Source organism: Spea bombifrons, chromosome 11 (assembly GCF_027358695.1).
Source record: "Spea bombifrons isolate aSpeBom1 chromosome 11, aSpeBom1.2.pri, whole genome shotgun sequence".
Lineage (NCBI taxonomy): Eukaryota > Metazoa > Chordata > Amphibia > Anura > Pelobatidae > Spea > Spea bombifrons.
In genome coordinates this window covers 33,117,491-33,144,991 of record NC_071097.1, presented here as the reverse complement: position 1 = coordinate 33,144,991, position 27,501 = coordinate 33,117,491, and the positions used below count along the sequence as shown (strand labels likewise).

Below are 27,501 nucleotides of genomic sequence, written 5' to 3'. Positions count from 1 at the left end.
CAAAAATGTATTCACAATAAATGTGGCATTTTGGCAGGCTAAAGATATATTTTAAACAATCCTTGATTATTTTAACCCCTTAATGACAAAGCCCGTACATGTACGGGCTCAAAATGCATTGTTTTCAATGAGTTTAGGGACCTCCCTTGGCCTTAAGGGGTTAAGTTTATTTTTTATACTTGTTATTTATGAGGATTAGAAATATAAACCACCTTTAAGACCAGTGGCCAGTTGGATAAATTGCCTCAATAAGCTATTTACACAAGTTCCACACATTTTAATCTGCGTCTGTGTATCATGTGTTAATATAAATGGTCTGAAAAATATTGTCTTGTGATATTATGATTTAAGATAACAATTTGACATATTTTAAAAGTTTCTGGCACTTGGTAATAAAGAAAACTTTATTTCAAATTTTTGTTGGCTTTGAATTCATATTAATATCCAATAACTTTGAACGCGAACACGAAATCTTGTGTAATTTCTCAGCTAGCATTACATAGCCACAAAGGAAAACATAGAAAGTTTGAATTAACAAAGGACAAAGCCAATTAAACAATATTGAATTAACAAAGGACAATTAAACCATCTGTGGAGGTTTAAGATCATTAATCGAGGCTCCAAACAGTTACTTTAAATTGCGTCATTGTTTTTACATTTTATTTTGTACAAGTGTTGTACTAATTGCAGTCATGGGAAGCATCTCAACATTTTTTTGTTTGGATTCCCTAAAGCATCCAGACAACTAAACTAAGAAAACAGCTAATTAAATGTCTCTGTATTTCGGTACGATAGAATAAACTTATTAATCGCTAAATGTTTCTTTAAAAAAAAAAAGGATTACAGTTATCTTGCAAATAACCTAAAGAGGGACAGAGTTGAGATTCAGGGAATGGTCAGTTTGGGTTATAGTGAATTAAATGTCACTTTGTAAAAAGCATCTATAGCTGTATATATATATATATATATATATATATATATTGTAAATAAATATACTATGTATATAGAGTCTATGGAGTCTCTGCCAGCCATGATTAGAGATCTTCCTATAACCGGCCCATTAAGCAGCAGCACATCAAAGAGGGCCGTTTTGAAGCGTTGGTACTGCCGGCAGGTTTTATCAGTTGCCTAATCTACCGGCAGGATTGGTAGAGGTTTAGACAGATATTTTCAAACTAGACTAGCCAAGTACCATGGTGCTTCACCTGGTGGTTGGTGAAGGCCTGACCATGGGTAGCACCCCAGCAGCCGCCCCCTGAATTATCTCTGCGGCCACCATCCTCAATGCTAAGTGGAGTAAGCTCACCATGGAGACTGTGCCGGCTAGACACGGTGTTCCATTGCGTATATGGGCAGTGCAGAAGGGAGAACACCAATCTCACCAACCAGCCCATGGAGAAATGGCATGCCAGGGAGCCTGGTTGCCCAGTACTTCATCTTAGTGCAGGTGAGGGTTACGAGAAATTGCCTCTTGGGTTGCTGAATTTAAGAATTTGGCCCCTGGCTGGACCTGCGCCTTGGGTTTAATATTACAAACCCTCCCCTGTCTCAGTGCCGTCCGCCATGTCTCTTTGGTAACACATTTCTGACCCTTTGCAGTCATTCATTCAAGAAGTTTACTTTCACGTTTTACCTATTTCTATATTCATTGAATGTTAGAATAATAAACCCCCACCTTTTAATAATTGTTTTAAAGCCTGACCTTGCTTATAATATTGTAATAAACTGATTTTACTTCAGAAAACCCTATTAAGCTTTCTGTGGGTGCCAATGCCAGACAAGGTCCTGTTTGTTCTATGTGCCTTATGGCCAGTACAGGCTTGGTGGGCGCCATCTTGCATAAAGTATTATCATGTACTGGACTATAAGCATACTTGAGAACTCCTCATGGCAGGCTACCTGGAGCCCTGTTCTTCTAGGGAAGTGGCTGCATGAGGGATTGGGCTAGTTGGTCTCAATCAAATTATGATTAAAACATTCACCTATTACCACTTAAAAAATAGGGCCTGTTATTTTTTAAAGCACATATACTTGGTGGGAGTGATGAATTGAAAACAATCTTTAACTCCACACGTGGGAACTGCGCATATATAGTATTGCCATTCGGACCTTGCAGAGCTCTTGCTTAAGTCCAAGATTTTATTAGTGATATTTTTCATGATAGAATTTGTAATCTTTATTTGGATGCCATGCTAATCAATCTGTGATCTTTTGGATGATCTCCACGTCAAGGCAGTATTTCAGTTTTTTAGGGAAAATGTTTCATATACCACGGTAGAAAATTGCATGTTTTAAAGACCAAGCATTTCCTTCCTGCTTTATATATTTTTTGGACTACGGATGGATGCCAATAAGGTTTTAGGCCCCTACCACACGACCTTTGTGGGTTCCAACATTTTTTAGGAATCACTACTTCCCTCTAACCTTTTGGTGGTCTATCATCCATAAGGACATTGCACCTTTTGTTAAGGCTTGTGCCATTTGTGGCTGCAATGAAAAGGTCAAGAACCAACTGAACCAATGCTGCATTATCCACTCGCTCCCTCCTACCCTTGGGGTTATATGGCCATGGACTTTATTGTTGACATTCCCAGGGCAATAAAGGGTTTGTTGTTGACTGCTTTACCAAACCAGTTTTATGTTATTGCACTTTTCAGCATCTCCTCTGTTTCTCAGACAGGCAAGATCTTCCTTAGGTAAATTGTTTGCCGCAGCCTTACAATATGTCTCTTAGTTTTGAAGGACACTTTGTAAACACTTAGCGTGGATCTTAACTTTTCCTCTGCATATCAACCCATGTCAAATAACCAGATTCATATACACCATCTGCAAAGGATGTGGAGACATTTCAGAAGGGTCCTCCCTAAATCTTTTTTGGTGTTCTGGCTAATCTGGCTAATCTCAACAACCCTTTGCCAAATTGGGACCTCTTTACATCCCAACAGAATGCTCTTGAAAATCAACAGTTTATGTTATCAATATGGATATTCTTGATTTTTGTACCATGAAACCTCCTAATGATTTCCATGTTTCTAGACTTAAACATTTTGTTATCGACCATTTTTCTACCTGTCCACCCCATGTCCTGTTGTGGTTCATGGTCAGAAGAAATAGAAACCTGCAAAAATGTTAGCCTCAGGGTGGATCAGCTCTAGACCATAAGTAGTCAGTCAAGGTAAAGATTGGCTCGTTTGACCAGACTCGTCTTCATCTGCATGCCCACCCACGATTCACTAATCTGCAAGTTGTTTGTAACGTTACTAAAACATTACATTTTGTGAGTTACGATAGACCAGAGTATGCCTCTGAATTCTCGTTACATTACCCTAGTTCATTTTGTGTTCTTAATACTATGTGGTCTCATAAAATGTTATTGTCCCTCCACATTCAACAAAAACGGTCACCAGTGGACAGACATTTTATGAAAAATTGCAAAGCTCAACTGAAGAATTACTGGTTATTTATTTGGTATTTGTACACTTTATCACAAAGTAGTAGTCAAAACAAATTATGTTATTATCTCTTGCATCCATTAGTCATTTGGAGCCGTTGCCTTTCATTAAAGATCATTTAAATTATTGTCTTTTAAAAGACATCTTGTTCTTATGTTTCTTTAAGGCATTTTTAATGTCCTGGTTTTTCAGACTGTAAATAATGGGATTTAGTATAGGGATCATGACGACATATATCAGAGAAAAATATTTGTCCAGGCTCGGAGAATAGCTCGTTGTTGGTCTCATATACAAACACAGAATAGTTCCATAGAACATGGTGACGGAGGTCAGGTGGGAGGTACAGGTGGAGAAAGCTTTACGCCGACCCTCTTCCGATTTAATTTTTAGAATGTTGGAGATAATCAATACGTATGAGGTTAAAGTGAGCAAAAATGCCGGAAATATAAGTAATGACCCATTGATATAGGTTATCATTTCCACGTTGGAGGTGCCACTACAAGAGAGCTTCAGCAATGGGGTAACGTCACAGAAAAAATGGTCAATATGGTGAGAAGCACAGAAGGACATCTTAGATATGACTATGGTGTGTGCCATAGTGTCACACGAGCCAATGACCCATACCATGATATTTAACACACAGGATTTTTTAATTGTCATCAGAATGTAATAATGAAGGGGGTGGCAAATTGCCACGTATCGGTCATAAGCCATGGCTCCAAGGAGAAGGAATTCAGTACATGTCAGAGATATAAAGAAATACAGCTGGATCATACACCCAGAGAAAGAAATGGTTTTATGTTGAGTAAGCAGAATATGTAACAGTTTGAGAATGATATTCGAGGCATAGGTTATGTCAATGAAAGAGAGCTTAACCAAAAAAATATACATAGGGGTGTGAAGATTAGAGTCACCTAAAATGGCAATTAAAATGGCCGCATTCCCAAATAGAATAATGAAATAGATAAGTAGGAAAATAAAGAAAATTGGTAGTTGGAGTTCTTGTGCATCAGTAAAGCCTTCGATAATAAATCCTGTCCCATTGTACAAAATTTCATATTTGGGTATTCTCAATCCTGTGAAAACAAATAAAGATTCACTCATTGGTTAAGACTGCAAACGAAAATATTTGTTTTTTTTCTTTTTTACTTTTAGCTTTTATCACTAAAAAGTCCATATGTCATTCAAGTTACGTGTACTTGCATACTGTAAAATGCATTTTCTTTGGTATATGAGTTGCTGCGAGTGTCTGCGAGTGGATTTCTTAAGGGTTGCAGTTAAATTTATGAATTATCTAATGCAGGCAAATTTCCTGGATCATCTCATGAAAATCCCTGCTTAAACCCTTGACACACAAAATGGTACAATCTGTAAAAAAATATGATTTTAAACACTTTGATACAATCTTATGCCCTCATGTCTTCATCTATAGCCCATGGAAAGAGGCTATCAAAAAAGATAAAAAAAATCCTGATAATTTCCCACATCATGGCAGTGGATTTGCAAATTGCTTCTGCTTGAGTGAGATGTTTACCCCAATGCACCAGCGCCCCACATGGTTGGAGGTTACATTGCATCTTCTGTTGACGAAATGTAAGACTATTACTTCAAAACAATTACACAGAATTTTAGTTGATCTAAGTCCTTTAGGAGGATTTTTTGCCTAAACTGCAAGTTTGTAGTTGAGTTGAGATTAAATGAAACATTTAAATTTACTAACTTCAATATAATTGTGTAGGGCGCTCTCTGTAGCAAAAGGATAAGCCGTTCAACAGTCTTAAGGATTTTATAGACAGGGATCCATTATGTCTCCACTCACTCCCAATTTACTGGGTGGCATCAATGCATGAACATTTGCCAAACTTAAAACCAAAGCTAAAAGTCCCTCTCCCTCTTTTTGGTTTGAGCTTCATATTAAGGGTTAATGGGTGAGGTATATGTCCCCTGCTCATATATTTTATAAATTAAAATTGTGTATAAAAAAGCTGGGGTCAGGTCTCCTTATTGTAATACAAGATAAGACGTGATCAAACCACAATACGTTTTGTATTTTTTTCATTTTGTTTATATTTTTTAATACAATTAATATAATATTATTAAAATAATAATATTAAGTTATTCATTTAGGATGTGCAAATATGTTATGCTTAGCAAAGAAGATTTATGTAAAAATTCAAAGCGTATGCATAATAGTTACTAACAGCCTAAAAATGCTAGGATCACGTAAGTAACTTTAAGGGTTTATTTTACTTTTTGTATTTCTGCTACGTACCTGTGTGCTCTCTCGGTTGCAATAAGATATTGCGCATCTCTGTGATACATTATAAACTGCTTATAAACTGCTTTCTCCATCTGTATTAAGGATTAATGGAGCTGAAACAGTAATTTGTCATTTTTATACCGTGTGTTAGGAAAAATGTATCCCCCCCTGAGTAAATATAAGCATCAAGAGAACCGGTACTAACACCTGGTACTCATCTATACCCAGGATAGGGACAAGCTGAACAACTATACAATCTTTGTATTGCATGTAGACCTTTCAAAAAGTTCAGCACTTCCCATATAATAATATTTCTTATTATTTGTTATATATACTTATATATTATTTGTTATAGATATATTATACTTTCTTTTTTCTTTTATTATAAGTGTTCACATTATTTTCTAATGCATCACATAACAATTGCGAACAATGATTTGTCTGTTCTAAGGAAATGCTTGTAAATTCTGAAATAATATTAAACCTTTAGAGTGGCATTAAATCTAGCTAAGGTGTTATCATCAATGGACAAGAGACGACATTCTAGGAGAAGAAGTGGAAGGACATAGCATCGGGTACTTTTGTAGGGGTCTAAATAGCATAGAGGATCTGAAATCTGCATGACTTTAGCAAGCAATAACTTTAATTAGGAATCAAGCATATTGGTGAATTAAGATGTGGTTTTTCTGAATTAGTAATTTCTCTTTGGCTAATGTAAAACCATTTAAACAAGAAAATTGAAGAACAAATCAATTATGTCCTTGCTCGTGGTGTTTCGCGATAGAAGTCTAGGAAGCCTAAGATTCAGGTGTCCATCATGTGAGGGTTATCCAAAACTGTCTTCTAAAGCTAGGATGTCATACCACAAAAGACCATAAGCAAGGGCAAATTAATAACGGGACCATTGGCTCTTGTGGCCAGGGGCCCACACTTGCTGCTTACTTGCCACTGTGTAATTTATGTACCTTTCTGCAATTTGCATATGTTCTAGCTGCATACAAACATCAAACACAATGACTTCTTATCATACTACCTTGTAGTAAACAATAAAAAATCAACCACCCAGCCAGACACGCTGACTAGTGTAAGTCTACAGAGGAGGACTTCATTAGCATTGCCATAAAGCATCAGCTCAGTGTTGTGTTTGAACAGGCAAAGTCACCCAAAATATCACATGACTGACAATAATGGCGGCCTTCAGGTCTGCAGATTAAGGGAGTTTAACGTAACAAAATGCAATCCAACCAAGTTCAGTGATAATTTACATTACGGTTTACAGGACTGTATTTAATGCTCAAAGAAAAACAATTGCTTTTTCATGGGACATTTTTAGGTCAAATTTGGCTTCCAGATAATATACCGTATTTATCGGCGTATAACACGCACTGGTGTATAACACGCACCCCCATTTTTGAACAAAAAAACTGAACAAAAAAAACTTCATCAGAATCACTGCTATCTGGGAAACCACACACACACACACACAGTAAGACACACACACAGTAAGACACACTCACACTCAGACACACACACAGTAAGACACACTCACACTCAGACACACACACTCAGACACACACACCCTAACCCCCCTTCTCAGGATCTCCCCTCTCTCTCCCTAACCCCACCCCGGTCACTTACCTTCAACTCCTGTGTTGGAAGCGTGAGGCGTTTGTCTCGGGTGCCGGCGCTTCACTGCTGAGCGCCGGCACCCGAGACAAACGCCTCACGCTTCCAACACAGGAGTTGAAGCGCTGAGGCTGAGGCAGGCGGCGGCTGCTGCTGCTGCTGCTGCTGCTGAGGCTGAGGCAGGCGGCGGCGGCTGAGGCAGGCGGCGGCGGCGGCTGAGGCTGAGGCAGGCGGCGGCGGCTGAGGCAGGCGGCGGAGGCTGGCGGCGGCCGCCAGCAGAGGAGTCCTGGATTTCTGTCAGTCAGGGGGGCCCGAGAGTTGCCGAGCGGTCGTCTTCAGCAACCGCTCGGCACCCCTTGGGCCCCCCCTGACTGGCAGAACTCCAGGGCCCGGTCGCAGTTGCGACCCCGGTAGTTCCACCACTGGCTCTAGGATTTATCGGCGTATAACACGCAGGTAGGTTTTCAGCTACATATTTTAGTTAAAAAAGTGCGTGTTATACGCCGATAAATACGGTAACTGAATGGACCCTTTCTAGGATATCCAATTGATTATTTAACCATTTCGGGAAATTAAGTACCTTCACACTCATGTGAACAGATTTTTATTCTCCGACACATACCATTTTGTTATTAAGTTTCATTAGAGCAACTTGAACTTCCTAATTTTTATATATATAATAGGATTAAGCAAAGGCTGCTGTTTTGGAGAATAGGATGAAGTGAGTCTCAAATATAAACACAAGTCCAATAAAAGATAGTAACAGAGGTCAGATGAGAAGGGCAAGTAGAAAAAGCTTTCCGTCGACCTTCGGACAATTTTATTTTCAAAATGGTGGAAATAATAAATACATAGGAGGTTAAAGTGAGCATTAACCCCTTATGGAAAATGGGCGGTCCCTAAACCCATTGAAAATAATGCATTTTGAGCCCGTACATGTACGGGCTTTGTCATTAAGGGGTTAAAGCTGGGAAAACACCACCAGTGTAGGTTAGTATTTCCACAACAGACATAACACTACAGGAGAGCTTCAAAAATGGAGAAACATAGTGGTGAGCTAAGCAATATCTGGCCACATAGCGTAACAGAATGCCCAATACTTATGGCTTAAATAGTTAATTTTAAATAGTATTTGCTGGGTGTGCGCTGATCTTTTGCTTCGTTTTGTGTATATGTTGGTCGGAATCTGAATGTGTATGCTTTTAAAGGTGTTCTCTCCATTTTCTGTGTAATTTTTTGTGCATATATGGAGCTTCTAACTAAACCTTAGGGTTGAGCAACCCCCTACCATTAATGATGTCCAGAAATTTCACTAATATCCATGAGAAAAACAAAGGGAAGTTCTGTTTATTTTCAAGACCTTGTTCGTTGGGTCTCTTTGTACATATCTGTACACTTAAAAACATTTAATACAGTCAGAATTTATTTTAAAAAAAATTGGAGTAATCAATTATATAGATGTACCTAGTCCAGCTTCTGGGTCACATTGAGCTTCATGAGATGTCATTGTGAGAATACGAAGAACGCAGAAAAAAACTAAAAATAGTAATAAAATAAAAATACTTAAATAATTATATGGATTCCAGGAATTTCACCTTAATCATCATCTGGGGGTTTTCCATTTCTATGTTAGGACCTATTCACTAAATTAAATAAATTGTCCCCACTGGACAGATATGATATGAAGTGTTGCAAAGCATGGCCGCTTTTCTATTTAACGATATTTTCACACTTTCCGCTAAATAATTCAATCATCAACATGTCATCAGCTCTAATGAAAACCATAATATTAATAATGTTATATACAGTACTGTATTGATGGTTTTTTTTAAAGGTAACGGGTGGTCACATCAAATATTGATTTGATTTAGATTTTTCTTGTGTTCACTCACTTTGCAATTTACTAATTGATAAAAATTAACTATTAAACCATTAACATGTCTATTTTGAAAGCATTCTTACTTTACTTTACCTACCTAAAACTCATGCACAGTACTGTACGTTATTAACCCTTGCATATAATAAGGCATTTGAAGATTTGTCACCTTTGGTTAATCATTTTTTGCAAACATTGTTTTTAAAAACATTTTGTACTTAACTTTCTTTAAGGCATCGTTAATATCTTTGTTTTTTAGACTGTAAATAATGGGATTCAGTATAGGGATCAAGACGACATATATCAGAGCGAAATACTTGTCATGGCTTGGAGCGTAGCTCGTTGTTGGTCTCATATACAAACACAGAATGGTTCCATAGAACAGACTGACGGAGGTCAGGTGGGAGGTACAGGTGGAGAAAGCTTTACGCCGACCCTCTGCCGAGTTGATTTTTAGAATGTTGGAGATAATCAATATATACGAGGTTAAAGTGAGTAGAAATGCAGGAAATATAAGCAATGTCCCAATAAGATACGTTAACATTTCCACAATGGAGGTGTCACTACAAGAGAGCTTCAGCAATGGGGTAATGTCACAGAAAAAATGGTCAATATGGTGAGAAGCACAGAAGTTCATCTTAGCTATAAGGATGGTGTGTGCCACAGGGTCCAATAATCCAATGCTCGATGCAGTAATGATCAACACACAGCAGTCTCTTATGGTCATCAGAATGTAATAATGAAGGGGGTGACAAATTGCCACATATCGGTCATAAGCCATGGCTCCAAGGAGAAGGAATTCAGTAAATGTCAGATATATAAAGAAATACATCTGGATCATACACCCAGAGAAAGAAATGGTTTTATGTTGGGTTAGCAGAATATGTAACAGTTTGGGAATGATATTCGAGGCATAGGTTATGTCAATGGATGAGAGTTTAATCAAAAAAATATACATAGGGGTGTGAAGATTAGAGTCACTTGAAATAGCAATTAAAATAGTCGCATTCCCAAAAAGAATAATGAAAAAAATGGGTAGGAAAACAAGGAACATTGGGAGCTGGAGTCCTTGTTTATCAGTAAGGCCTTCAATAATAAATCCTGTCTCGTTGTACGTCATTTTATGTATTTATCTTCTTATTTCTGCAAAAACAAATGTAGATTCACATTATTGATTTAAATAACAAAAGAAAAAATGCACATTTTTGTTCCTTTTATATATTAGCATCTATTCCTTAAAAATCCACTTCCAATTTGTAGGAAAAGCAGGACAGCAGGATTAAGACATTTAACTATGGAATGTCCACCAGTTCCGTGCAACATTTGTGAACTTATGTATTTAATTTTGCTAACAATAATCATAAAAACATTTTTGAAGGTGAATTTTTTATTTTTATTATGCGATTTTTTGACCTTATGTTTATATTTGAATAAATGTGAAAGATAGGAGAATTATGTGTAAATTATGTAACTGATGTAAATGTAAGAGAGCAAGTACTTCCTCTTATAAAATGTGGGTAAGTAGTTTATAATATATAAATATAAATACCTATTATTTCAGCTTATCTGCACAACTATTTAAAATTGTTTAAAAAATCAATTATAACAATAATAATAAAAATAGTAAAACTACTTCTACTACTACTACTACTGCTATTAATAATAATAATTTATTTTGCTTACCAAAGAATTTATATATATAAATGAACATAAACATTATTTATACTGTTGTAGCCTAAGAACGAAAAATAATTATTATCTAGCATCATGTAAGCGAGTCTACAAGTTTTGTATTTTTGGTATTTATGCTACTCACCTATGTGCTGTCCGAGTTGTAATAATATCTCTCTGATACGTTATAAACTGCTTCTGTACTAGGGATTCATTGATCTAGATGAGGCGGTAATTTATCGCTTTTATACTGTGTGGCAGGAAAATGTAACACACTTGAGGACATTTAGGCAACAGGTGTAATCAACCGATGCTTTCCACTCTGAAACAAGTAATGACCCTTGATACTTATCTATACCCAGGATACAAATGAGCAAAACATGTACTTTCCATACATTGAACATAGAAATATTGAATTTCCTGGCAGATAACACCCATCTGGCCCATCTATTCTGATCATTTTACAAAAATTATACAAAATGTGGTAACATTAAAAAATATCTGCAGGTGTGTCACCATTAGGGGAACTATCCAGTTCCAATAAAATGTAAAAGAAAATTAAAAAATCAAATATTAATGAGCAAATGCTAGAATTAGCGCTGTATCCTCCCAAAAATACTGACATGAAAGAGATAAAATACTAGCATTTGAAATACCCAAGGGATATCTACTTAAAAAACATCAGTGATTTGATGGGGTAAATTGGAGTTCAATTAAGTCCCAAATAGGGCATAGGCACAGACTGACCCAAATGAATAAAAAATGCTTCTTCCCAAAGTGTCCTCTTAGGCCCAAACAACCAGACAAACACATGCATAGTTGGTATCCCTGTACTCAAAAGATGTTGCTGAACACAAATTGGGGTGTTGTTTGACAGTGACATATACCAGGAGCTGTAAACTTCTGCCTGAAGTACAATGTGTGTGGGAAAAAAACAAATATCATTAGAAATTTTGACTAAGGCTTGTGGTAAAATTAGGTCATGGAAAGGGATAAAATACTGCCATTTGAAATACCCTGGGTTGTTCAAAAATATATGATTTGATGGGGTAAAATGAACTGACCAGCTTCAAAGTTGCCCCAAACAGAACATGGTGGCAGAAGGACCATATGGGTGCATTCAACAGTACAAAAGGGGGCATCAATACACAAGGGAGGGGGTGGCTGGGGACATCACATAAATCTATACACAAGGGTGTTGGTGCATAAATGCAGAAGGGGGCTGACTGGGGGCACAAATGCACATGGGACAATACACAAGGGTGTGGGTGGGATACATTAAAACTAAAGGGGGCCCGGCTGGGCCATCAATACATGTGTGTTTGGTGTGTCGGTGTGGCAGAGTGTGTCCTGGTGTGTGTGTTTGGGGTGTCGGTGTGGCTGTGTTTTTTGGTGTCGGACTGAAGTTTTTGGCACTGTTATGTTATGTATGGAGCAGGCAGATGAAAATAGCTGCTTCCTACTATGGAAATCAGTAGAGGAGGCAAGGGAATTGAAAAGTTCTCCCCTTTTGGACTTATATATATATATATTAACATGTTGTAATAATATCATTAACATGTTCAAATCATTGGTAATTGTATGAGTTTATGTAGTGTCAGTTGTTTTGTAACGGTGCTATGGAATTAATAAATGCTATTTAAATATAATATTGTATTGGATATTAAATGAAATGTAAATATAATATTAAAATATCTGCACCTCCTTAGTGAAGGAACCTCTATGAAAGAACGGACTTCCTTAGTGTTGCCGTAAAGAATAAGATTAGTGTGATGTTTGAGGAAAAAAAACACATGACTAACAACAATGGTGAAGTCCAGATGAAGAAAGTTTATTGAAACAAAAGGAAATCAAACCATTTTTCTGTAAGGCTGATCTACATATCTCACTGTATTTTATGCTGTATTTTATGCTATTTTGTTTCATTAAAGCAACTTTAACTTTCTGATTTTTCAGACTATAAATAATAAAGGAACCAAGACAGCGGATAGAATAGCCAAAAAATAATTGTTTTGGAGAATAAGTTGAAGTGAGAAGAACAAATGGAAGTTCTGTTTATTTTCAAGACCTTGTTCATAGTGTTTCTTTGTACATATTTGTACACTTAAAAACATTTAATACATTCATGAATTATTTCAAAACGTTTTGGGTCAGAAATTATATTGTTGTACATAGTTCAGCTTCTGGTTCACACTGAGCTCCATGAAATCTCCTAGTGAGAATACGAAAAAACTGAGAAGCAGAAAAAAATCGAAATAGTAATAAAATAATAAATCAAATTAAAAACAATTAAGTAATTATATGGAGGAACATCATCTGGGGCACCGCCTGTTACAGAAGAGATGCTTGAGTTCTTTTAAAAACCCCAAATAATCTCTAATAAAAAGTTTAAAAAAATGGAGTAAATTAAAAAAAATATAAAACATATGAGAAATTAATCAAACATCTTATACCCCACCATGAAGTCCTCCATAAATGGCCCATTGAGCTGCAGTGCATCAGGAAGCTCGCTCACCCAAAATGGCGATGTGCCCCCATTTTTATGGCATAGCGTATACTTCCCCCAAGACCTTCTGCCCCAGGCAAGAATATGCTATTACAGTCTATATTTTTAGCACAGGAAAGATTATAATCATTTTTATTAACTTCTATTTTCGCCTTGTGAGGAAGTAAGAATATAATAAAAATACCCTGGTTTTCTTTCTGTCGTCGGGTCTATTATAAAAAAACAAAGCATTCATCAAACAGCTATAGTGAAAACATCCAATAATATGGTTTTAACCTTTGCATCTATTTTGAAGAATGTGAAGATCCTTTGGATAATAATTATTTCCAATATTGTTTTTTAAAAGAGAATTTGTTTTTATGTTTCTTTAATGCACTTTTAATGTCTTGGTTTTTCAGACTGTAAATAATGGGATTAAGTATTGGAATCATGACAACATATATCAGAGCAAAAAACTTGTCCTGGCTCGGGGCGTAGCTTGCTGTTGGTCTCATATACAGACATATAATGGTTCCGTAGAACATGGTGACAGATGTCAAATGAGAGGTACAGGTGGAAAAGGCTTTACGCCGACCCTCTGCCGATTTTACTTTTAGAATGTTGGAGATAATTAATATATATGAGAGTAAAGTGAGCAGAAACGCAGGAAATAGAATCAATGTCCCGAAAATGTAGGTTATCATTTCGACCTTGGAGGTGTCGCTGCAAGAGAGCTTCAACAATGGGGTAACGTCACAGAAAAAATGGTCAATATGGCGAGAAGCACAGAAGTTCATCCGGGAAATAAGCATGGCATGTGCCACAGGGTCCAATAATCCAATGCTCGATGCAGTAATGATCAACACACAGCAGTCTCTTATGGTCATCAGAATGTAATAATGAAGGGGGTGGCAAATTGCCACGTATCGGTCATAAGCCATGGCTCCAAGGAGAAGTAATTCAGTACATGTCAGATATATGAAAATATACATCTGGATTATACACCCAGAGAATGAGATGGTTTTATGTTGAGTAAGCAGAATATGTAACAGTTTGGGAATGATATTCGAGGCATAGGTTATGTCAATGAATGAGAGTTTAATCAAAAAAATATACATAGGAGTGTGAAGATTAGAGTCACCTAAAATGGCAATTAAAATGGCCGCATTCCCAAATAGAATAATGAAATAGATAAGTAGAAAAATGATGAAAATTGGAAGTTGAAGTTCTTTGGTATCATTAAATCCTTCAATAATAAACCCTGTCCCATTGTACATAATCTAATGTAAATGATGATGTGAAAATTAATATAGATTCATGTTTTTGGTTGAGACAGCAAAAGAAAAAAATGCATATTTTTTTATATATATATTTGGGTATATTCACTAAATATTCACTATTCAGTTGGGGTCGTAATAAAAGATCAGATGTGGATCGTAGATTGAAAGTTTTTAATTGCATTAAAATGTTAAATCAGTGAATCGAAAGTCGAGAAGTGAAAAGAGATTAACCCTTTATTATGGGATTTCTATCCTTTTTCTCCTTAGATTACAGTTGAGTAAACCTGAAAGATATATGTGTAAAGGATCATAGTAAATGCATTTGTATTTTAGATTAAATCTTTTGAGACACCAAATACATCACCTCATATCGCGGAGTTAAGTAGTTTTTGTGCATTAACTCTTGCTTTCAGTTTTATCTTAGGCGACTACATTTTTATTGAGCATTTTGCAACAATATGTAAAATTTAATAATAAGACACATATAAAAACTGCTAAGTAACATCATTTATAGGATATGCGGTGCAGATACAAAAAAATCTGTTCTAACATCGCTTAAGTAACTTTTACGGTTTATGTTTTTTGGTATTTATGCTACTCACCTATGTTCTAGGTTAGCACAGTATGATTACAGACTGCTTACTCCATCTGCGTTAAGGATGAATTAATCTAGAGGAAGCCGGTATTTATCGCTTTTATACCGTGCAGTATTCCCTATCACAATGTAAGCATCAGGTGCAATCAATCTCTGCTTTCCACTGAGGGCGAGTAATGATGACCCCTGGTACTCATCTATACCCAGGACACAGGCAAGCAAAACATCTTTATAAATTCAGCACTTCTTGTATTGAAAAAAGTTCTGTAAATATTTTTTTTCACTTAAAACTCTGAAACGTTGGATTTGGCAGAACCATTCAGCCCACCTAGTATGCCCATTATGTAGACACTCAAACCTTAATCAGTCCATGGTCTTGTCTTAGATTGGGGTTTATGCATATCCCATGCATGTTTAACCCCTTCAATCCCCTATGGACATACTGATACGTCCAGTCCTTCTTGCAGCGTCGGAGACGCATCCCTGCCGCTGCACGGAAGATCAGGCTGTCGTTTGACAGCCTGTACTCCCCATTGACAGCAGAAGCCGGCATCGCCGCCTTTCTGCTGTCCGATCTGGTGTAACAGATGAAAGCCGGAGAGCTGTTACATTTTAAACTGCCCGATCCCTGCAGGGGATATCCTGTCCTCCGATGAGGCACAGACGCTGCGATCTCTATGCACGTCCGTGAGGACCTGCATAGAGATCACAGTGTGATCGGTGCAGGGGGATCATGGGGAGGGGAGTGAGAAACCATGTCTCTCACCCCCCTCCCCTCCTGAAACAGAGAAGCAGAAAAAAAATGTTATTCATTTAAAAAATAATAATAAAAAAATCATTAAAATAATGATATATATAATTATAAAAAAATAATAATGTGAGCTAAGTGATGTCATTGTGACATCACAGGCATGTTCAGGAGGTCCCTAAGAGGACCTCTAACCATTTTTTGCTTAAAAAAATATATATAAAAAATACAAATAAAATACAAAAAAAAAATAAAAAAATTATGTCATGGTGTTTCTTTGTACATATTTGTACACTTAAAAACATTAAACACATTCATGAATTATTTCAAAACATTTGGGGTCAGAAATTATATTGTTGTACATAGTCCAGCTTCTGGTTCACATTGAGCTCCATGAATTCTCATAGTGAGAATACGAAAAAACTGGGAAGCAGGAAAAAAATAAAAATAGTAATAAAATAATAAATTAAAAATACCGTATTTGCTCGATTATAAGTCGAGGTCTGACTATGAGACTAAGATCCAGATCCCCCGCAGCGCCCCGTCATCGATCCCCCATCATCGATGACGTACCTGGTACCTCCCGGTTTGGCGGTGACCTTTGACCAGCAAGTACCAGGTACGTCCCGGTCTTGAAGGGGTTAAATACCTAGACGGCACCTGCCCATTTGTTTTTTCCTCATTTGATTTTGTATTTTAATATTATATTTACAATTTACATTTCATTTAATATGGGGTTGTCTGTGTCCATCACGCAGACCTTCCCCGGCTGTCAGAGATCAGAGTTCCCCGCACCGGTGCAGGGAATTCTCTCTGACAGTCAGAGAAGGTCTGCGCGATGGACACAGACAACCCCCGCTGCTAACCGCACCTCCTTCCGGCTGCAGCGGACGTTGCCTACGCGAATCGCGTAGATGTCTACACGCTGCCCCTGCTACACACCGGGGAATCAGAAGCACCGGTAAGTTTGGGGGGGGTTAAATGGGGGCATAAGGCATTTCTGTAGGCAGAGTGCTCTATGAAATGTCTTTTAACCCCATTAATGCCACTCTGCCTCCAGAAATGCCTTTTAACCCTCTATACGCCACTCTGCCTCCTGAAATGCCTTATACCTCCCTATATGCCACTCTCCCCGATAATACGCCTTTTAACCCCTTATATGCCAGAGTGGCATATAGGTGTATAAGGCATTTCTTGAGGCAGAGTGGCACATAGGGAGTCAAAAGGCATATCATGGGGCACAGTGGCTTATAGAGGGTTATAAGGCATTTCTGGGGCAGAGTGGCATAACTAGGGGAGCAGGCTGGAAAATAAAAGGAAATAAAAACAAAATATTTTTCTCAATCATTATTTTTATTTTAGAAAAATAGTTTACATAGTTTACATGAATTAACATTTACTGGTAAAACTTTTTTCCTATAGGTTCGTCTTATATTCAGGCTTTTTCTTTTTTTTTCCTAAATTAATATTCAGATTTTGGGGGGTCGTCTTATAATCGAGCAAATACGGTAATTAAGTAATTATATGGAGGAACATTATCCGGGGTACCGCCTGTTACAGAAGAGATGCTTGAGTTCATTTAAAACCCCCAAATAATCTCTAATAAAAAGTTTAAAAAACGGAATACATTAAAAAAATATAAAACATATGAGAAATTAATCAAACATCTTATACCCCACCATTAAGTCCTCCATAGTGTAATGCAGATTAGAGATTTGCCACATAAATGGTCCATTGAGCTGCAGTGCATCAGGAAGCTCGCTCACCCAAAAGGGCGATGTGCCCCCATTTTTATGGCATAGAGTATACTTCCCCCAAGACCTTCTGCCCCAGGCAAGAATATGCTACTGCAGTCTATATTTTTAGCACAGGAAAGATTATAATGATTATTTCCAATATTGTTTTGTAAAAGAAAATTTGTTTTTATGTTTCTTTAATGCACTTTTAATGTCTTGGTTTTTCAGACTGTAAATAATGGGATTAAGTATCGGGATCATGACAACATATATCAGAGCAAAAAACTTGTCCTGGCTTGGGGCGTAGCTTGCTGTTGGTCTCATATACAGACATATAATGGTTCCGTAGAACATGGTGACAGAGGTCAAATGAGAGGTACAGGTGGAAAAGGCTTTACGCCGACCCTCTGCCGATTTTACTTTTAGAATGTTGGAGATAATTAATATATATGAGAGTAAAGTGAGCAGAAACGCAGGAAATAGAATCAATGTCCCGAAAATGTAGGTTATCATTTCGACCTTGGAGGTGTCGCTGCAAGAGAGCTTCAACAATGGTGTAATGTCACAGAAAAAATGGTCAATATGGCGAGAAGCACAGAAGTCCATCTGGGAAATAAGCATGGCATGTGCCACAGGGTCCAATAATCCAATGTTCGATGCAGTAATGATCAACACACAGCAGTCTCTTATGGTCATCAGAATGTAATAATGAAGGGGGTGGCAAATTGCCACATATCGGTCATAAGCCATGGCTCCAAGGAGAAGGAATTCAGTACATGTCAGATATATGAAAATATACATCTGGATTATACACCCCGAGAATGAGATGGTTTTATGTTGAGTAAGCAGAATATGTAACAGTTTGGGAATGATATTCGAGGCATAGGTTATGTCAATGAATGAGAGTTTAATCAAAAAAATATACATAGGAGTGTGAAGATTAGAGTCACCTAAAATGGCAATTAAAATGGTCGCATTCCCAAATAGAATAATGAAATAGATAAGTAGAAAAATGATGAAAATTGGAAGTTGAAGTTCTTTGGTATCATTAAATCCTTCAATAATAAACCCTGTCCCATTGTACATAATCTAATGTAAATGATGATGTGAAAATTAATATAGATTCATGTTTTTGGTTGAGACAGCAAAAGAAAAAAATGCATATTTTTTTATATATATATTTGGGTATATTCACTAAATATTCACTATTCAATTGGGGTCGGAATAAAAGATCAGATGTGGATTGTAGATTGAAAGTTTTTATTTGCATTAAAATGTTAAATCAGTGAATCGAAAGTCGAGAAGTGAAAAGAGATTAACCCTTTATTATGGGATTTCTATCCTTTTTCTCCTTAGATTACAGTTGAGTAAACCTGAAAGATATATGTGTAAAGGATCATAGTAAATGCATTTGTATTTTAGATTAAATCTTTTGAGACACCAAATACATCACCTCATATCGCGGAGTTAAGTCGTTTTTGTGCATTAACTCTTGCTTTCAGTTTTATCTTAGACGACTACATTTTTATTGAGCATTTTGCAACAATATGTAAAATTTAATAATAAGACATATATAAAAATAACTGCTAAGTAAGATCTTTTATAGGATATGCGGTGCAGATACCTGTAGCCTTACACAAAAAAATCTATTCTAACATCGCTTAAGTAACTTTTACGGTTTATGTTTTTTGGTATTTATGCTACTCACCTATGTTCTAGGTTAGCAGAGTATGATTACAGACTGCTTACTCCATCTGCGTTAAGGATGAATTAATCTAGAGGAAGCCGGTATTTATCGCTTTTATACTGTGCAGTATTCCCTAACACAATGTAAGCATCAGGTGCAATCAATCTCTGCTTTCCACTGAGGGCGAGTAATGATGACCCCTGGTACTCATCTATACCCAGGATACAGACAAGCAAAACATCTTTATAAATTTAGCACTTCTTGAAAAAAGTTCTGTGAATTTTTTTTTTCACTTAAAACTCAGAAACGTTGGATTTGGCAGAACCATTCGGCCCACCTAGTATGCCCATTATGTAGACGCTCAAACCTTAATCAGTCCATGGTCTTGTCTTAGATTGGGGTTTATGCATATCCCATGCATGCTTAAATTCCCTGTATAAGCATCTACCACTTCTGCTGAGATGTTGGTCCACCCATCTACCACCATCTCAGTAAAGAATACTTCTTTACATCCCACCTAAGTCCCTAACCCTATCAGTGGGCGACTACCATGGCCATAGGGGTCACAATTGTTTCTGGGTCCATCACTCTAGTGGCCTTGGCTGCCCGGTTGACCCTCACTGAGACCATGCATTCTGATCCAGTATGCGTAGTCCGCGTAGAGACAGAAACAGATAGAAGAGGAAGATGGAAGAAGAAGATGTGGAAGAGGAAGTCGTAAGCAGAAGTGGACGTGGCCATCAGAGAAAGTAGAGAAATATTTAGAGGGTGTGTGAGAGACAGAATGAACGGGAATGAGAGCGTGAGCGTGCATATGGGCACTCTGAGTGCATATATAGTTATCAGCTTAACAACTGTGCCCCAACGCCCAGCACTCAAAAGATTTCTCACAGAAAACTCACACTCACTTGAAACTAACAAAATTTCAATGGCCTGTTCTTGCCTTCCCTTTGTTTAAAAGTTTAAAACATTAAAGGTTGTTGATCTGTGAGATGTTTTGCCAGCGTTGGTCAATCACATTAGTCCTGACCATTATACTTTTGTAGTGAATGGACCCATATGCAATGTAATTCAACCAATTGGGCTACTTTATATATATATATATACTGTATATAACTGTGTATTCAGATCAATGGTAAATGTATGTAGTGTTGTATTATTATTATTATATTTTATTTATATAGCGCCAACAATTTACGCAGCACTTAATATAATACATAGATTCAAGGGGTATGACAATTAATTACTGTGTACAGTACGGCATTTTACACACATTAAAATATAACCTTAAGGAAAAATATTACCTTTTCATGGGACTTCTCCCTAAAGTTTTAAGGACATCTTTGGCTTCCATGTAAAAACTCAAAGGACCCATTCATGTAGATATTAGTTATTTAAACATATTACCTACTAACTTTCCCGGTGGGCCGGTCGCTCCGTGGGCCGGTCGCGGGAGACAAACTTTCAAAACAGCCGCCGAGCGGCTGCGAGCGGTATTGAAAGCGGCACCCAGGCCACCTCCTCCCGCCGCCGGCACCTAATGAAGTTAAGGGGGCCGGTGCACACACCGCGCCGCCCAATGGCAGTGCCTCAGCACTTCGCTCCACTTCTTAAAAGGGGTGGGACGAAGAGCTGAGGCACGACATTATATGCCTTTTAACCCCCTTCATGCCACTCTGCCTCTAGAAATGCATTTTAACCACCTATATGCCCCTCTGCCTCCAGAAATGCATTTTAACCCCCTATATGCCACTCTGTCCCATGATATACCTTTTAACCCCTATATGCCAGAGTGGCATATAGGGGTATAAGCAGTGGCGTCTCCAGCTTTCATATTTAGGGGGGGCACATGGGGGGCCAGGGACCAAAGTAGGGGGGCCAATTATAAAATGGTACATATACACTATATATATATATATATATATATATATATATATATATATATATATATATATATATACACACGTTAGACGTGTATTTTTAACTACATAATATGCACTTATTACCCCCTGCTTCCGATATATATTAATATTAGCCCCTGCTGCCAATATATATAAATATTAAACCCTGCTGTCAATATATAAATATTAGACCCTGCTGCCAATATATAAATAAATATTAGCCCCTGCTGCCAATACATATATATACATATATATAAACATTAGACCCTGTTGCCAATATATTTTATAGTGAAAAAATTGGACCCTACCCAAGCATTTCCTTGGGTCCTGCTCAGCGCTCCCTTGCATGCAATCACTCCCTCCGCTACCACACCGAAAAAAATATATTTGCCACACTGACTGCAGATCGGGAGAAGACAGTGAGAGTCAGTCCTGCACCGTGACAGTGAGAGGTCCTCTCTCCTGTAATCATCCCCAGAGTCCCTTTGTCCCCTCATTCACTAAACCATACCGCTCTTTTACTTACACCCTGTAGTTCAGGTATAGATCAAATAAACAACACATGGAAACAACACATGCAACTGAATTAGACAAAAAAAAACCTGTATTTGCATGTATACATAAATAATGTATGGAAACATAGCAGATACAGATCAACAGAATTATACACACTATTTGACATCCAAACAACTATAAATCATTTTTATCACATTATTAAAATCCCAGAAATCAAAAAAGTTAAAAGGCCCAAATAAATTAAGATTAGACATAATGGAATCAAACATTTGCTACTGCAAAAAATTTTAGATGAAAAAGTCCAGTTTTATTCAGCGCAACAAAACAGTGATAGCATTATTCTTAACAATATTAATGCATTAATGCATCACAACCATCTTAGCACTGCGTCACCAAATGAACAAATGAACACCTCATTACAGATAACACAATGCATGCAGCTGCATATAACTAAGCTGAGTAGCACTTGGTCTGAGAAGGCCTGTGAAACCAAAGGGGAATAGCGTCCTGTATAATGAAATCAAGAACTGAGTTTCACAAACTCTGAACCAACATCTACGTTTCCTTTTAATAATATATTCAGACTGAAATAAGAGTAAATAACACAAAACCTTTACTTTTCCTCTCACTGATTTCTAGGCCTAGAAAGTTTTGTCCTCTGAAGTGACCACAAAATCTGGATAAATACAAATTACAAAGTTCTATTTAACCCTCTACAGCAAGTAAAGTGCCAGGAAACAGATGACCAAACACATATCAGGACAGGCTCTGCCACACTGACACCCAAACACATACCCCAGGACAGGCTCTGCTGCCACATGGACCCCCACACCAGGAAGGGATAACCTACTAATATTATTAAGTATATACTACTACTAGTATAAAAATGCTTTCCACATTGCTCTGTTTGTGTGTATTGCCCCTTGTGTATTTGTGCCCCCCCCAGCCACCCTCCTTTGTGCATTTTTGCTATACACCCTTGTGTATTGATTTATTTGATGCCCCCAGCCAGCCCCCCTCCCTTGTGTATTGATTTATTTGATGCCCCAAGCCTGCCCCCCTCCCTTGTGTATTGATGCACCAACCCCTTGTAATGGTTATTATAATGGCCCCCATACAAATGTGTATTAACCCCCCCTGATGTGTAATTATGTCCCCAGCCTGCCAGCCACCATCTTTATGTATTTTATTTTCCCAAGGCAGCCCCCCCCTTGTTAATGTGCCACCTCCAGTGAGATCTGGTGTACTTGCTCTAGTGCACTGCTCCTTGCTCTTAGAGCAGGGGCGTCCAACCTGCGGCCCTCCAGCTGCTGCAGGACTGCATCTCCCAGAATGCTCTTTCAGCTAAGGGGCTGGCCGAGGAGTATGGGAGATGCAGTCCTGCAGCAGCTGGAGGGCCGTAGGTTGGACACCCCTGTCTTAGAGGAAATAACACAAATATTAAATAATGGCATTTTTAACCCAAACATATTTAATTGGGGGTTCTCCTTTTAATTTCAAATGACATTTGAAGACCCTCAACTATTTTTTTAAAATGAAATAATTACTTTTTTGAAGTCTTCGTTTTTCCGCCTTAACACCGCTGCTCTTGCTCTCCTACCGCGTGCTCCCTGTCATAGAGCATCTGTTCCGAAAGTGCCCGCCCCCTTGAGCATCACGGTGCATCTTCAAAGGGGCGGGACGAAGAGCCTCAGCGATTGGCAAGCCATTAAACGGCCGGCTGCTGACAGTTTCAAAGCGGTTTTAAAACCGAATCGGTTTTAAAACCGAAGCGGTTTTAAAACCGCTCTGAAACTGTCAGCCGCATCGGCTGCAATTTCAGCTCAGACAGTTTCAAAGCGGCTGTAAAACCACTTCGGTTTTAAAACCGCTCCGGTTTTACAACCGCTTTGAAACTGTCTGAGCTGAAACTGCAGCCGATGCGGCTGACAGTTTCAAAGCGGTTTTAAAACCGAAGCGGTTTTAAAACCGAAGCGGTTTTACAGCCGCTTTGAAACTGTCTGAGCTGAAATTGCAGCCGATGCGGCTGACAGTTTCAAAGCGGCTGTAAAACCGAAGCGGTTTTAAAACCGCTTCGGTTTTAAAACCGCTTTGAAACTGTCAGCCGCATCGGCTGCAATTTCAGCTCAATCTGCCGGCACACCGGGAAATGTCCCGGTCTCCCGGCGGTGGGCCGGGTCAAAGCGGCATCGCATTTCAATTGGGGGGGCACACTGGGGGGCACAGCATAATGTAGGGGGGGCCATGGCCCCCTCTGGCCCCCCCCTGCCGACGCCACTGGGTATAAGGCATTTCTGTAAAATATTTCTGTAAAATAGGTTACATGAATTAATAAAGAAATAAAAGTTTCTTACAAGAATATTGTGAAGAATAAAATGGAACCTTTTCCATCTAAATTTTTTTGCAGTAGCAAATGTTTTGATTCCATTATGTGTAATGTATTTAATTTATTAGGGCCTTTTAACACTTCTGCTTTCTGGCATTTTTATACAAATAATGTGATAAAAAGAATGTTTTATAGTTATTTGTATGGTCAATAGTGTGACTCGGGTATAAGGGGTGCGTGTGGGTATAAGAGCTTGTCCGCGAGATAAACTATATGGGGCTGCTCTCCAAATGTTTCCAGGGCTGCTTTTCATTCCCAGTCCGGCCCTTTAGAACAAAATGCTATTTTGTTCTTAAGTTTCAATAAAGCAGCTTGAACTTCCTGGTTTTTAAGACTATAAATAATAGGATTTAGCAAAGGAACCAAGACGGCGTAAATAATAGCAAAGAACTTGTCCTGTTTTGGAGAATAGGATGAAGTGGGTCTCAGATATAAACACAAGATAGTCCAATAAAAGATAGTAACAGAGGTCAAATGAGAAGCGCAAGTGGAAAAAGCTTTCCGTCGACCTTCTGACGACTTTATTTTCAGAATGGTGGAAATAATGAATACATAGGAGATTAAGGTGAGCATGAAAGCTGGGATCACGACGAAAACACCCCCAGCATACGTTAGTATTTCCACAACAGTCATATCACTACAGGAGAGCTTCAAAACTGGAGAGACATCACAGAAAAAGTGGTCAATAAGATGAGAAGCACAGAAGGACATCTTAGATATGAGGACAGCGTGTGGCATAGGGTCGGTTAGCCCAATGGTCCACGCACACATTATAAGCAGGGCACAGTGCCTTAAACTCATCAGGATACAGTAACGAAGGGGGTGACAAATCGCTACGTAACGGTCATACGCCATGACCGCAAGCAAAACATATTCGGTGCACGTCAGGAAGGTAAAGACATACATTTGTGATATACATCCTGCAAATGAGATTGTCTTCCGTTTAGTAAGCAGGATATACAATAGTTCAGGTAAAACGTTGGATGTGCTCATTATGTCAATGAAAGAAAGTTTCATTAAAAAAATGTACATTGGAGTGTGAATATTCGCGTCACTTAGGACGGCTATGAATAAAGTCATATTCCCCCAAATAATGATGAAGTAGGCAATTAGAAATATTAAAAATATTGGAAGTTGTAGTTCTGGGATATCCGTCAAACCCTGGATGGTAAAATCAGGCCCTGTCGAGTTCATTTTCTAATTTCATATTTGTCAACGACCAAGTCACCGTTCTTTAGGGCCTTAGGGTTAAAATAAAAAAGCACACTTCTTTTTATCTAGTAAAGCCTTTATAGAATGTTTTACTTCCTGTGTTGTAAGTCTTCTTTCACGAGCGAGTCCTTCTTTACGAATGTTTTATTGGTTCCTTAGTCCAAGGACTCCTATAAAAAAAGAGATTATTCTGAACAAGGAAATTATCAGGTTCACAATCATTCTAACATGCATCATTTTTTAGTTCTAAAAATAAATTGTGTCCAACAAAAATCCCTCAAATACATCCTATGACAAATAAAATAAACACTAAATATGAAATAAAGACAATTAAAACATAATATAAACTAGAACATGTTTTGAAGGTAATAATAATAATAATAATATGAAGGAACGTTCCTGATTGATTTTTTGGGGCGATCGGGTCAGCTTAGAACCCAATATAAAATCACATAAGCTTTCAGGACTTCAGAGGTCTTACCCCATCTGAAGAAGAGACAGAAGTTATAAAATCTTATGTGATCTCTTGGTCAATAAAAGATATTAACTTTCACAAAAGACTCCATTTACTTTTGGACTAGTGTGGATGAATTTATTTCCCTTCATTTTTTTCAGACATTTGTTGGCTGGGTGAATCAAGTTGTACATTCAAACCCAACTTGGCCCTTGCAAGAAAAGCCTATTTCAATAAGGAAAGCTTAAGGGGCAGTAATGTTTAAAATCACAGCATAGTTATAAAAATATTGTGGTGTATAAAAAATAAAATAAAAATTAGAATGGACGTTTCTTCATACACCACTAGGATGACAGAGACTGTTTTGCTTTAATAGTATTTTTATAGGAACAGTCAGTGAGACTGATGGATATGTGTGTGTGTGTGTGTGTGCAGGCATAGGATAGTCATTACAATTAAAATTGGTAACATATAAGGAAAAAATAGAAAATCTGTAATTTAAAAAATTAAATATGCTGTTTAATGCATCAACTGTTCACATAAACATATCACTAATATAACGTTTAATCAAATATAAAAAACATCTATGTAGCATATATAAATGTATATGTCAGTATGCCCATATTTGTATTGGATACACTTGACAAAAATTTAAAACCACATTTATGATGTTCAACATGCGCTACCTCTTAATATACATGTTTTCATACACTATTGCTATATAGTCTTATTGTAAAAATAATAATAATAAAATATATAACGTAGACAGTCAGTCTAATAAGTGAATTATCTATACTAGTGACATACCTATGTAGAAAGCCAATTCTAATGCTGACATTTCTGTGCTGTCCCCATAAAACACAGGGAAGTGCAGTCCTCTTATACACCTGAAAAAGGGTGTGAAAAGTAACGGGTATTTGCTGATCTTTTATACTGTCTGATAGAGATGTGAAACCCTCAAGAGAAAAAGCGTGATAAGTAAAACTTTCTTTGAGTCACCTCAACATGTTTCATGCCGCAGCTAAAGTTTTAAGCTTGGTAAAGTTTAGTTTGAAACAAAGAAATGTAAGTAATGTCCAGGGATGGTATAGGGATGCTATATGGACATGGATAGGTTGTATGGGATCTGAGGTTACAGCCAAAGCAACATTCAAACTGTTATAATTTGTGGTCAGTTTCTTTAGATCATTTTTTTTTTAATTATTTGAGATTTTTTGATGACCAATTCTTTTGGGCCAAACATGAGGACGGACGGCTCCACTGATCATCACAACATGTGCCCTGCAAACGTAAGTGTTTCAGTATATCAGATGCAAAAAGGTGTGTCCATCCTTGTCGCATGGTGTTTGCTATGGATGGCTCATTTTCCCTACCATGAGGAGTGGAGATGGTAGTTAGATGTTTTGTCTTTAAATCTTAATACCCTCCTTCCTAAAGGGTGAGGATGGAGGAAAGGCAGGGGAGGGTATATGCACCTCCAAACCCCTTTCACCCCAGTAGTAGGTAGCAGAGGCAGTAGGGACAAGGATGTCTACATGTCTGGGTGGTTCCCATACCTGGGAACTTCTGGGCTCCGGCTACCCGGAGCCTTCCCTTGCGGGACGCGGCCAGGACTG

The 27,501-nt window shown here is 37.8% G+C and overlaps 5 protein-coding genes across 5 annotated transcripts; all 5 read right to left on the bottom strand.

Annotated features, from left to right (window-relative positions):
- Positions 1–3,575: 3,575 nt before the first annotated feature.
- Positions 3,576–4,556, bottom strand: LOC128468297 (olfactory receptor 1019-like). Its single transcript, XM_053449986.1, has one exon. It carries the CDS (start codon positions 4,554–4,556, stop codon positions 3,576–3,578), a length of 981 nt encoding a protein of 326 aa, XP_053305961.1.
- A 4,833-nt stretch (positions 4,557–9,389) lies between these two features.
- LOC128468296 (olfactory receptor 1019-like) lies at positions 9,390–10,334 on the bottom strand. Its single transcript, XM_053449985.1, has one exon. The coding sequence runs from the start codon at positions 10,332–10,334 to the stop codon at positions 9,390–9,392; it is 945 nt and encodes a 314-aa protein (XP_053305960.1).
- A 3,377-nt stretch (positions 10,335–13,711) lies between these two features.
- LOC128468295 (olfactory receptor 1019-like) lies at positions 13,712–14,647 on the bottom strand. Its single transcript, XM_053449984.1, has one exon. The coding sequence runs from the start codon at positions 14,645–14,647 to the stop codon at positions 13,712–13,714; it is 936 nt and encodes a 311-aa protein (XP_053305959.1).
- Positions 14,648–17,879: 3,232 nt separating this feature from the next.
- Positions 17,880–18,815, bottom strand: LOC128468294 (olfactory receptor 1019-like). Its single transcript, XM_053449983.1, has one exon. It carries the CDS (start codon positions 18,813–18,815, stop codon positions 17,880–17,882), a length of 936 nt encoding a protein of 311 aa, XP_053305958.1.
- A 5,653-nt stretch (positions 18,816–24,468) lies between these two features.
- Positions 24,469–25,413, bottom strand: LOC128468293 (olfactory receptor 13G1-like). Its single transcript, XM_053449982.1, has one exon. It carries the CDS (start codon positions 25,411–25,413, stop codon positions 24,469–24,471), a length of 945 nt encoding a protein of 314 aa, XP_053305957.1.
- Positions 25,414–27,501: the final 2,088 nt, after the last annotated feature.

Excerpts from the sequence above, each read along its gene's own strand:
- LOC128468297 (XM_053449986.1), bottom strand. The coding sequence starts at position 4,556 with ATGAGTGAATCTTTATTTGTTTTCACAGGATTGAGAATACCCAAATAT.
- LOC128468296 (XM_053449985.1), bottom strand. The coding sequence starts at position 10,334 with ATGACGTACAACGAGACAGGATTTATTATTGAAGGCCTTACTGATAAA.
- LOC128468295 (XM_053449984.1), bottom strand. The coding sequence starts at position 14,647 with ATGTACAATGGGACAGGGTTTATTATTGAAGGATTTAATGATACCAAA.
- LOC128468294 (XM_053449983.1), bottom strand. The coding sequence starts at position 18,815 with ATGTACAATGGGACAGGGTTTATTATTGAAGGATTTAATGATACCAAA.
- LOC128468293 (XM_053449982.1), bottom strand. The coding sequence starts at position 25,413 with ATGAACTCGACAGGGCCTGATTTTACCATCCAGGGTTTGACGGATATC.